The sequence below is a fragment of the Pleurodeles waltl genome, chromosome 9, assembly GCF_031143425.1.
Source record: "Pleurodeles waltl isolate 20211129_DDA chromosome 9, aPleWal1.hap1.20221129, whole genome shotgun sequence".
NCBI lineage: Eukaryota > Metazoa > Chordata > Amphibia > Caudata > Salamandridae > Pleurodeles > Pleurodeles waltl.
In genome coordinates this window covers 418388028-418401168 of record NC_090448.1, presented here as the reverse complement: position 1 = coordinate 418401168, position 13141 = coordinate 418388028, and the positions used below count along the sequence as shown (strand labels likewise).

Genomic DNA, 13141 nt, shown 5'->3' with positions numbered 1-13141 from the left:
GACAAGGCAAGGTACTACCAGGCTCCTCAAAGTGTAACCGAGGCCATTAAACAACACAGGGCAGGAGATAGACAGTAATAAAGTATGATCAAAGTAAGGAGTGTACTTTTTATATGGACAAGCGGTCTCTTGGTAGCTTAGGGAGAGCCTTTTGGACTGACACCAGGAGATTTCTCTTAACAATAGTCATACAGCAAAGACATAGTGGGGCTTGCTGTATAGAGACTGTTGTACTCAGTACAAGGTGGACCAAGACTGACAACAACACTGACGTAGGTAAGACTCTGACCTGGGTACAACAACAGAAGTCTTTCCCTTACCTGATCGGAATGGAGACCAAGCCAGAGTTCACACTGTAAACTGATACGGACAGAAACAGACAGTGGGCCGAATTTGGAATGGAACGGAAAACCAAAGTGGAATGAATAACCAAATTACAGGGCAATCGGGACAAGGACAAAAACAAGACAAGGAATTATGAACAGGATTTCAGAAATCAAGAAGAGGAATACAGGACTCAAGGGAAGGCTATACCCAACAGGCACTGGAACAATTAATGCCCCATTGGTACAGGGAGGCTGGAACTAGGATTCTGAGCAAGGAACTCAATGCTGTACCAATCAGGCACTGGAGCAAGTAATGCCTTTTTGGTACAGGGAAACTGGAACTAGGACTCAGAGCAAGGAACTTGAGGATGTACCCAACAGGCACTGTAACAAGTTATATCCTGTTGGTACATGGGATAAAAACAGGAATTCAGAGCAAGGGCAGAACAGTAATTCAGAACAAGGAAATAAAGGAAACCGCTGCCAACTTAGAGAATATGTGGTCAGAAGCCCAACAGAGAAAACACAGAAATCAGGATATCTGACTAGAAAGAAAAAGCAGAAAGAAAGGTAAGCGTGCGAAGCAAGCAAACCCCATAAGCACAGTGCTGCTCATGACTGTCACAGGAAAGCATTAGACTGCAAAAAGCAGAAGCAGGAATCAGGAACCTCTCTTATGGTTTCAAGGATTCAGCAGTCAGCAACTGGAGAAGAAAGCAGGAGCTCCCGGCGACGGCAGGTGAAGCACATGTTTTGAATGCAGAAATCAGGATTAAATCCCTTCTCCCAGCCATACAGGATGATTGGAAATCAGAAGAGGTGTGAGCAGCCTCCAGCACAGTGCAGCTGAGAGCAAAGTTCCTCCTCCAGCTCTCTCCCTGAAGGACTGCACAGAGGATCCAGGACGCAACCAGTGGGCAGGACGAAAATCTGGAGTAGAACAAGGATTAGATCTAGTTTCGTAATATGACCAGAATTCATGCAGGGAGCACATGGGCATGCTGGGAGAGGTAAGACAGAGTTCCAAGTATAATATGATTAAGGTTCCTGACTTTCCGTTTAAACGGATTTTTAAATATAAATACAGACAGAAAACTATTTTTCTTTTGCCTATATTTATAAAATAGAAACAGGAAAATACTGACATTGTGCTGGCAGCCCCTCTACAGCCAAGGGTTGCAGGGCTGAGCCCCTCTTCCTAATCTATACCACAATGACCTGTTTTAAGACTGGCTACATGAATTGCACATCAGCAAGTGTTGCATGTTAAGGGGGTGGAGGACATTTCAGTCGGGACTGTGTCCATCCTAGAATGCATAGTAGCAGAGCACAAGGTGTTAACATGTGCATCAGCAGTCCGATTCACTGATACAAAACGTTTTAGGCACCATCTGGCAGGGCCTCCTGGGGTCAGCGATAATAAAATAGCCTGTGAATACCAATGAGTGGCAGCAAGGAGGCCTGTTAGCAGGTAGTGGTTTGCTTGGCGGCAGATGGCACGCACTGAGGAATTTCAAAACGAACATCTCAGCAGTGTACATACATGATGGTGACTCTGTTTCAAGAAAAAATGAAATTCTTTCATTTGTTTAACTGCGTGTGGAATGCCAACTGCTTCTGTGCAATTGGCCCTCTCCTGTGAGGTGTGCGGATCGCAGTCTCTTTCCTTTTTTGCTGTTGCCTTTGTAAAGTATTTTCCCATTTGCTTTCATTCCACTTCTGAACTTCCTCGATAACATTGTGCTTCCTCTTTGCATCACGAAGGTTTAGAACAGGTTGCAGGTTAACTTTGGGGAGAGATTTTGTAATGCAGTGTGTGTTTGATGCCATCACATACATACCTGTGTAAATCAGTGTATAGAAATGTTATATAAGTCAAAGGGTGTAGGTGCAGGATTCACATGTCATCCATACTGATAGACCTTTTTGTTTTAAGAGTGCTTGGTCTGGGAAAAATAAACTCAGGATTCTTGACTTTACTAAGAACAATTTATTTCTACCCAAACAAACCCTTTGTGGCAAAATTAGGATAATCAAAGACTGACAGCAAACACAGATGAATGCATTGTGTTTACCTAATTTGCCGTGTATATAGGTATAGCTAAACCTATAACAAACAACTGCAAGTGTGCATTGCATATTTAAAAATACTAGCTGCAGCATTGTCTTTTGCTTGTAAATGTGGATAAATACAGATAAAATGACCAAAAAATAAATATGGATAAATACAGACCGAACAGGTAAAAAAAAAAAAATACCATAAAATCGGGAGCCCTAAATATGATTCACCATGAGTCTCCTTTCCAGCTCTCATGGTAAGGTAAGGCATGCAAGTACCATGCAGCTTTAGTGGTTAATAAGTAAACCCTGCAATAGAATCTGGAGTGGATCTGATTTTCAAGAAGGTTTGAATACTGAAGTACAGCTCAGGTTCCAAATTAGTATTCATGATGGCAGCAGGCGTGCGGAAGGTCTTCAAGTAGTGCCACCTGATCGCAGGATCCTGACAGGTAATTGTGAGAGTTTAGCACCTGTCTTGTGTTGCTGCCTTGTAATAGTCCTGCTCTTTGGGCCATATTGTCTTGTGTGTCTTCTTGCTTTGATTTGATGGCCTGTAGCATTTTGTGCTCCATTGGCCATAGAAATCAGCGTGTCGTGGCATTTTAAACATCATCTGTGGCCATTTTGGTCAGGGATTCAATGATAAAACATTGACTATGTTTCAGCAGCCTTAGGTATGGAAAGCAGCAACCATTTCTTGACGATCTTATCTCAAGCATTGTGATTTCAGCTGCCATTTTAAAGTGAGAGAGCTTTGGTTATCCACTCCTAGATATTGTCTTTTCGGTGATAAGCACACCTTGAGAAAAGATTTGAAAAATATATTGGAGAGTATGATGGAAGGGGGAGTTATCCCAAAAATTGAGTCATCAGTTTGGATTTCTCCCAATTTGCTGGCACATAAGGGGGATGGTACATTGCATATGTGTGTTGATTACCGTGGATTAAATGCTAACATCATGATTGATTCTCATCCTTTTCCAAATAATAATGAACTAGTGTGTGTTTTAGAAGGAGCTAAAGCCTTTACGACATTGGAATTGCATTTGGCCTACCATCAAATTGTGCTGGCACCTGATTAAAAAAAATATACTGCATTTTTGGCACCCATGGGTTTGTTTCCTTTCAACAGAATGCCTTTTCGACTAGTGTCAGCTGCTTCTGTTTTACAAATGTTTCACATTTTTAAGAGAAGAGAAAAACGCATGTCTTGGATCGCCACACATGAGGAAACTCCTCATTATGGTGTTCCACGTGAACGGAATGGAATGTGGAGAGAGACGGTTGGGTAACGCTGTGGAATAGAGGCAGAAGAGGGAAGTGCGCAATAAAACTACGTAACTTACCCGAAATACGTGTGTAATTTCTACAGTTATTCTAGCTGCCTCAGCTGAAGTAATCCGGGACTTCAACTCCCAGGGCACATTAGGGTGGTATAAATGAAAACCAAAGACTGGAGCGCTACGTTCTTGGTGACATAACATCTTGTAGTAAGCTTACAGATGGAGGAAGGACAAAATGTGTCCCACTGAAATTTAAGGTTGCAAACTTCAAATTACAAATACATCTCGACAGCAGGTCCATTGACCTACTGAACTACCATAATAGTGTACAGTGCAAATATGCCACAATTAGCTTTTTATGTACTGTAGAAACACACAGTGCTAAGGTGGTCTGGTAAAATGAGACCCCTGCACAGTGGGAAAGGATTAGCAAAGCAGCTCATGCACTGACCGAAAAGGAAAGGGGACCATGTAAATCCTTGGGACCCGTCAGTTCACCGTCCTTGACTGGGATGTAGAAGAAGGCATGAGGACAGTCTAGAAGTTGTTTGCCAAATAAGAGCTCAGCCAATCCAGGACCAGAAGAATATCTTGACCACAACATCACCACCGTTGACAAATGTGCGTAAATCATCATGTACTGGTAGCACAACTAACTTGGTGCTGTGGTCTGCCTTAAATCCACCTGAAACCGGTTCACCAGGGCATTTTCTTCTGCACAGGGAGAGGCTTCTTCTTTCCCCTCTCTTTGTTCTTAATGAACTTTGAAAATGGAACACCGGATTCGTACAGTCAAATACAGTAGCAGATCTTTCTCCCATCTTGGCCCTCATTTATGGAACAAACTACCTTAGCACATTTGTGACTGCTTCGACTATGCTCGCTTCAAAAAACTCCTTAAAACCTGGGTATTTTAATTTCTCTAATCCTTCAATTCCCCCCTTACCTGTTATGTGCTTCAATGCCTAGCTACCCCTGCAGAGGTGATTCACTGCGCTATATCAAGCTCATCTACCATAACATAAGCGTTCTTGGTGCTTCTGCATAGCAATTGTGCTGCACCTAAGCCTATTCCCTCCTCAGATGCGACCAGTAGTGTACATTAGCCACTCTCTAGGACCCCTGGGAAATGGAAGAATTGGGTAACGAGATTCTTAAAACCAAAAACTGTAGACCTAAATACAGAACTGTAGGTATTTAGATGCTATGGCCAGAGAATTACACTGACAGCACCTACTGATATAGCATTAAAGCACACACACACACACACACAAATCCACATGAAAGCCACTCGCCCGAAGGGCAAAAACGTAAACAGACAGCAAATAATCAGGTCCAGATAGAATCATCCTATTTGCAAATAGACAGGCCTACACACAAGTGTTATTAGTATTATGCATGGCTGTGCTGGTGGATGCTAAATGGATGTATATTAGCGTAGGTGGGTAAATCATTGCCTACATGTGAATTGAGGCTTCTGCTTTCAGAAGACTTGAATATCGGCTGGGGTTCTTTCCTCTGCTGCAGTTGTTTTTTCTATGGTTGCTCTGATGTGTATTTGCTGCATAAATAGTTTTATATGTTAACAGTCTCACAGTTAATTTTGAGAGGTTCTCTACTTTGTGCCAAAGTTAACAGAGTTTTGTTAATTTTTTTCCTTAGCCTCCAGTCTCAGTCGAGTGATTGTGCCAGAGAAAGACCACCCCGCAGTGGAATGAACAACTTTTCGACCTGTCCTCGTTCAAACCGGGATAGTCTACCCCTTCCACTGAACAGACCTCGAGAAGGATTTGTTAGCCTTTGTAATCTCCAGCCGTATGCAACTGCCAGCCTGAACTCTCTCAACAGAGCTGAACTGCTCTGGAACAACCCCAGGCCTTCCAGACTCCTTGTGGAACAGCTGCCCAAAGAAGGGCGACTGCGGAAGTCTCTCACCAACTCAGATGCTGGCTGCGGCGCGAGCGACACCAAGCCTAATTATGGAGCTCGAGGAGGAGGGAGCTTCGTTGAAAGGTGCCAGGAACTGGCACGTTCCACTGAATTTAATAACTTTGATGTCCGGCGGCACAGCCACTCTGCGGAGCCTGAGGGACGTCAAGTACTGAAAAGCAAGAATCCACGGTCTCCGAGCAGCCCGGAGCACAAACCCACAATTCCAAGCCCAACACCTTCAGTTAGGACTTCTTCTCCTTCATCACCTGCAAAAAGTGCAGCCGTTGGAGGTTCCGAAGCACCAATAGGATCCCCGAGTCTGCCACTGGTTCCACAGAAACCAAGGTTGAATGAGACCTCCTTCTGAAGCACTTTTAAATGCCTGGATAGGAAATGGAAGATGCTGAAACCCTTCAAGCTTGGTGTATGGTCATCTACTGTATTGCAGGCATAATGCACTGTGAGACCGGAGTTACGCTTTTATACAATTGGACACTGTTTTTCAAGATCGTAACAGAATGGCTTAATTATTTGAATGTACTGATGTCTGCTGGCTGAAGATATGAGCTCATAATGGTAACAAATGAGAGCCGTCTACCAAAGGACATGTCTTCCAGTCTGATGGGTAGAGACAATGCCGAATGGGTGACAGATCAGGCCCCGCCCTGGAGTAAGATATTTTTGTTTGGAACCCGATGATCCATGAATGAAACATTAGTTTCCTTATAAAATACAGATACAATTAATTAATTAGATAAACAAATAAGGTTAAATTTCAATAGTCAGAATATTTCAGTTGTGGCACAGTTTGTCCTGACACTTAAAAAAGCAAATACAATGGTGCTGTGCCTTAAATGAACAGCGTTTTCATATATTTCCATAATTGCTAAGCCGCCAACTTTTATGTCTCCTGGGTGCTTACGGAGGTTTGTATGGAAAGATGCTCAACTCTGACACGCATGGCAGATTGGGAATGGCCCTGCTGCCTCTTGTTAACATGAGACCCATTTTCTCATTGCTTCTATGGATGTGTCCAGAACACCAGCAGATAGCATAGGCCTTTGTTATTATTCATTCTTAATTCTTCATACTCATTCATGCATTCGTTTATTCATTCATATGATAACTTCTTCCCCCAAAGAATGGCATTAAAAAACGCAGCTTAACCATGAGCAAGAGTTTGTCTCAGCAGTGGACAAGCTGCCATGTAGGGGCCTACTTACTTCAACTTAGGCTCTTTTACATGTCCTGTTGCCTAAGGCTACGTCTGGAAACTAAGATTCACACTCATTGAGATAGTTCAGGCAGAGCATGGATGAAATACACAGTGGACCTTTGCACTGCTCTTAACAAGTGTGTGGTTAGTCAAACCTTTCCCCACTAGAATAGTTGCTTTTTACTCAATTTAGTCTGTGCTTCTGAAAGTATGCCCAGCTAGACTTGTAGAAGTTGATTATGTCCTCATGTGAAAGTATTTAACAAACAGGGCCACTGAAATGGCATGTCAGAGGGTCACAGTACTGTAGAGCTGTTGTCTAGGATAATATGTGTTGCCCCTTCAAGGAGTCTTTACATTCTTGAAAAAGCTTTGGGAAGTGTGTGATTTCAGGCCATATTGCTTATTTTTAGAGAGACTGTTCCTATAGGAAACATCAACTAGGACTTTAACTTAACTCCGACACTTTGATGGAGGATTGTGCCATAGTGTGACACTCTTGCTATGCCGCATACGTTTTGAAAGCCAGGCAAGAGTGGGCCTAACTTCTCCCAAGAACAGACTCTTCAGCCAAGAAGCCTTTTAATGTGACTGACTGAATAGAAAGTCAGAAGCTATGAGTCACCTTTGTCTCCACCAGAATCTCACCGGGGTAATCGGGTTTATAGTTGCTAGACACCTTCCATGGTTTTTGTGTACTTGCTGGAGACATTGTGAAATACCTTATTGTTCAGTGAGACAGCCAAGAAAATCTTGTGCTTGCTTCTTTCTGAGGCACATTGAAGAGTTCAGCTTCTTAGAGAAATAAGAAATTGATTATTCTTTTAAATGGGTAGCCAACAAGGGTGCAAATATTGCGGAATTGCAAGCAGTCTGGCGTATCCCAGTGCAAGCTCTTCCTACCTTAAAACATTAAAAATACTGATCCTTCAGCTGTTCTTCCCAAAAAAACAAAAGAACATTAAAAAAAATATATTAATTTTACTAATTCCACCCTGTAAACGCAGGACACATACTCCAGTGCTTTGGCAAATAAATGGTTCAGTTTGATTTTGGAACCTGAAGGGCTCAGTACCCCAGCAGAACCCACCCCACGAACCAGAAGCATGGGCAGCTATTCCTGTTACATATGTGGTGATGTAATGAATGCCTTAAGAGGACATAGACCTGGTAGGGCACTTAAGAGGGGCATTGATGCCGTGGAAACGTTTTTTAACCTTTGTGTTTGAAATCAGAAATATCTTCAGTACATTCCTCGGACAGGAGGGTCGAGTGGACAGATAATGCCTTGCCGCTGAAAGCATTTTCCTGCTATGCTGCCACTGCAGTAGGTGCTCACATGTAACACGCTTACTGGAAAACTCTTTTCTTTACAATAAATATTTATGTTTACATAATGCCTTTTTCTGAAATACTGTCTTTATTTTGAAAATCCCACTGTTGACAATTCATGTATCTTATTATTGGGCCTGGTGTGCATACACACCTATGCATTTTATTGGATTATATGTTGTGGTCCACAACACTTTTTATTTTATTTTTTCACCAGTACCTTTTATACTGCTTAAGTAGTTATGATCATAAACCAACTTCAGACAGGTAAGTAAGATCGGTAAAGTATAACACCACATTCTAATCTGGGTGTTTTTTTTCTTCAGTTTAACAGGAACGAGGAACGTGTTCAAAATACCCTCCCACAGTCTCCCCATCCTCCGTATATGGCCTCCCAGCTCCCGCCTTTCTCTGTTGTTCATAGACTCTAAGCCATCAGGTCCCTGGGGATGTGGATTCGAGGATTCACTAGCTCTCCAATGTATGGCAATGTGTCTTTGCGCCAAGACCATTCCCAAAAAAAGCAAATGCCTTAAGGTATGTGTGTGTTTGTGTGTGTGTGTGTATATATATATATATATATATATATATATATATATATATATATATATATATATATATATATATATATATATATGTTCGATGGCATGTGTAGCTGCAGATACACATGCTGTGCACATCCCGCCATCTGGTGTTGGGCTCGGAGTGTTACAAGTTGTTTTCATTCGAAGAAGTCTTTTCGAGTCACGAGATCGAGGGACTCCTCCCATTTCGGCTCCATTGCGCATTGGCGTCGACTCCATCTTAGATTGTTTTTTTTCCGCCATCGTGTTCGGACGTGTTCCTTTTCGCTCTGGGTTTCGGTTCGGAAAGTTAGTTAGAATCTCGGAAAAATCGTCGGTATTGTTTGCGTTCGGTATCGGGTTAGTTATAACAGATCGACACTGACTTTTGAAGAGCTCCGGTGGCCCTTCGGGGTTTTTTCGATCCCCCGTCGGGCCTGGTCGGCCCGGCCACGTGTCTCTTCAAGGCTGATGGAACGGACCCCATTCCGCTTCTGCCCAAAATGCCATAAAAAGTATCCATATACAGATCAGCATCTGGTCTGTAACTTGTGTTTGTCGCCAGAACACAAGAAAGATACTTGTGAAGCCTGTCGAGCGTTTCGGTCCAGGAAGACACTAAGAGACCGAAGAGCAAGAAGACTGCAAATGGCGTCAGCGCCGACAGGACAAGGGCGTTTCGAGGAGGAAGAAGAAACCTTCTCCATCCAGGAATCGGACTCAGATGAGATCGATCCCGAAGAAACGCCGAAATCCGTGAGTAAGACGTCGAAACATAAAACTCACGAGAAGACCACAAAAGCCCAGGGGACACCACCGCCAACAGGCCATGGCTTAACCCGAAAAATAGGTGACCGATCATCGGCACCGAAAAAGGGCACGCTTGTGTCGAAGTCATCCGACTCCGGTCGAGATACCGCCACACTGCAATCTCGGGTCCGAGATAGTGGTTCCGAGCAAGTTCGGCACCGAGACAGCGGCACCAAAATGAATCGGCACCGAGAGACAACGACGCCGAAAATAAAAAAGGTTTCGTCGGAACCTAAAAAAGTAGCCGAAAAGGTTTCGATACTGAAACATCCGGCCTCGGAACCGACATCAAGTTCCTACACAGAGGAACAAGGACTGTCCTCACAAATGAAAATACATAGATTTGGACAGGAATTGGAGGCAATGGAGCTAGACTACACCCAAAGAAGGCTCCACATCCAAAAAGAAACAGGGAAGATCAGCACTCTCCCTCCTATTTGAATGAAACGCAAACTTGGCTTCCAGGAGAAAGACAAGCAGCCATAGGCAAAGGTGGCTAAACAAGTAAGCCCGCCATCGTCTCCACAACAATCGCCGCAAACATCACTGGTAGCCACTCCACCTATGATGCAATCCCCGACTCATACAGGGATGAGTCAAGATGACTCTGACGCGTGGGACCTTTATGATGCGCCAGTGTCAGATAATAGTCCTGACTGTTATCCAGCTAGACCGTCGCCACCAGAAGATAGTACAGCCTACGCACAGGTGGTGTCAAGGGCAGCCGCATTTCATAATGTCAGCCTGCATGCAGAGCCCATTGAAGACGACTTTCTATTTAATACATTGTCGTCCACACATAGCCAGTACCAGAGTCTTCCCATGCTACCCGGAATGGTAAAACACTCCAAACAAGTGTTTGAGGAGCCTGTAAAAGGAAGGGCCATTACTCTAAGAGTGGAGAAAAAATATAAACCGCCACCAACAGACACAACAGCTAACACCGGACTCAGTTGTAGTAGGGGCAGCTCGCAAGAGAGCGAACTCGCACACTTCAGGAGATGCACCACCTCCAGATAAAGAAAGTCGAAAATTCGACGCAGCAGGCAAAAGGGTGGCGGCACAAGCAGCAAACCAGTGGCGTATTGCAAACTCACAGGCTTTGTTGGCCAGATACGATAGGGCTCATTGGGATGAAATGCAACACTTTATAGAACATTTGCCCATGGAGTTCCAAAAAAGAGCACAGCAAGTAGTAGAAGAAGGACAGAGTATCTCCAACAATCAGATACGGTCAGCAATGGATGCAGCAGACACAGCTGCTAGAACTGTCAACACAGCAGTGACAATAAGGAGACATGCATGGGTGCGTACATCAGGATTTAAACCGGAAATACAGCAAGCTGTGCTGAATATGCCATTTAACGGACAGCAGTTGTTTGGGCCGGAGGTGGACACTGCTATCGAAAAACTTAAGAAAGACACTGATATGGCCAAAGCCATGGGCGCACTCTACTCCCCACAGAGCAGAGGCACATTTTGAAAAACACAGTTTCGAGGGGGGTTTCGAGGGCAAAGCACAGAACCCACGACCTCACAAACAAGGCCCACTTATCAGAGCCAATATAAGTTTTCGGGGACAATATAGAGGGGGACAGTTCCCAAAAAGTAGAGGGAAGTTCCAAAGCCCCAAAACTCCTCAAAACAAGCAGTGACTTCCAAGTCACACATCCCCAACATATAACACCTGTGGGGGGGAGACTAGGCAAATTTTACAAACATTGGGAGGAGATAACAACAGACACTTGGGTACTAGCAATTATCCAGCATGGTTATTGCATAGAATTTCTCAAATTCCCTCCAAACGTCCCACCAAAAATACACAATATGTCAAAACAACATATAGATCTTCTACGACTAGAAGTTCAGGCATTGCTACAGAAAGAAGCAATAGAATTAGTACCAAACCAACAGAACAGGAGTTTACTCTCTGTACTTTCTCATACCCCAAAAAGACAAAAGTCTGAGACCTATATCTCAGAACATTAAATACCTACATCAAATCAGATCACTTTCACATGGTGACATTACAGGACGTAATCCCACTGCTCAAACAACAAGACTACATGACAACACTAGACCTAAAGGATGCATATTTCCATATACCGATACATCCTTCACACAGAAAGTACTTAAGGTTTGTATTCCAAAGGGTACATTACCAATTCAAGGTGTTGCCATTCGGAATAACAACTGCGCCAAGAGTTTTAACGAAGTGCCTGGCAGTCGTAGCTGCACATATCAGAAGGCAGCAAATACATGTGTTCCCGTACCTAGACGATTGGTTAATCAAAACCAACACGCTAGAACGGTGTTCACAACACTCAAAGTATGTCATAGAAACCCTCCACAAACTAGGTTTCTCAATCAACTACACAAAGTCACACCTTCTGCCGTGTCAGACACAGCAATACTTAGGGGCAACAATCAACACAGCAAAAGGGATAGCCACTCCAAGTCCACAAAGGGTTCAGGCATTTCACAATGTAATACAGGCCATATATCCAAAACAAAAAATACAAGTCAAAATGGTGATGAAACTCCTAGGCATGATGTCCTCATGCATAGCCATTGTCCCAAACGCAAGGTTGCACATGCGGCCCTTACAACAGTGCTTAGCATCACAATGGTCACAGGCACAGGGTCAACTTCTAGATCTGGTGTTGGTAGACCGCCAAACATACACCTCGCTTCAATGGTGGAACAGTATAAATTTAAACCAAGGGCGGCCTTTCCAAGACCCAGTGCCACAATATGTAATAACGACAGATGCCTCCATGATAGGGTGGGGAGCACACCTCAATCAACACAGCATCCAAGGACAATGGGACAGTCAGCAAAAACAGTTTCACATAAATCACTTAGAACTATTGGCAGTATTTCTAGCGCTGACAGCATTTCAACCCATAATAAGCCACAAACACATTCTTGTAAAAACAGACAACATGACAACAATGTATTACCTAAACAAACAGGGAGGGACACACTCAACACAGTTGTGTCTCCTGGCACTGAAAATATGGCATTGGGCGATTCACAACCACATTCGCCTAATAGCACAATTTATTCCAGGAATTCAGAATCAGTTAGCAGACAATCTCTCTCGGGATCACCAACAGATCCACGAATGGGAGATTCACCCCCAAATACTGAACACTTACTTCCAGAGTTGGGGAACACCACAAATAGATCTATTTGCAACAAAGGAAAACGCAAAATGCCGAAACTTCGCATCCAGGTACCCACAACATCAGTCTCAGGGCAATGCGTTATGGATGAGTTGGTCAGGGATATTTGCTTACGCTTTTCCCCCTCTCCCACTCCTTCCATATCTGGTAAACAAGTTGAGTCAAAACAAACTCAAACTCATACTAATAGCTCCAACATGGGCAAGACAACCTTGGTACACAATACTACTAGACCTCTCAGTAGTGCCTCATGTCAAACTACCAAACAGACCAGATCTGTTAACGCAACACAAACAACAGATCAGACACCCAAATCCAGCATCGCTGAATCTAGCAATTTGGCTCCTGAAGTCCTAGAGTTCGGACACTTAGACCTTACACAGGAATGTATGGAGGTCATAAAACAAGCTAGGAAACCTACCACTAGACA

At 43.6% G+C, this 13141-nt stretch overlaps 1 protein-coding gene across 2 annotated transcripts in view; it reads left to right on the top strand.

The window, feature by feature from the left end:
* SHKBP1 (SH3KBP1 binding protein 1) overlaps nucleotides 1-8217 on the top strand; it is a 220937-nt gene extending 212720 nt beyond the window's left edge. For both annotated transcript variants that reach the window (XM_069207207.1, XM_069207208.1), the window contains one exon: nucleotides 5333-8217. In XM_069207207.1, the coding sequence (XP_069063308.1) occupies nucleotides 5333-5969 (637 nt within the window). In that variant the 3' untranslated portion in view covers nucleotides 5970-8217. The remainder of the gene's footprint in view (nucleotides 1-5332) is intronic.
* Nucleotides 8218-13141: the final 4924 nt, after the last annotated feature.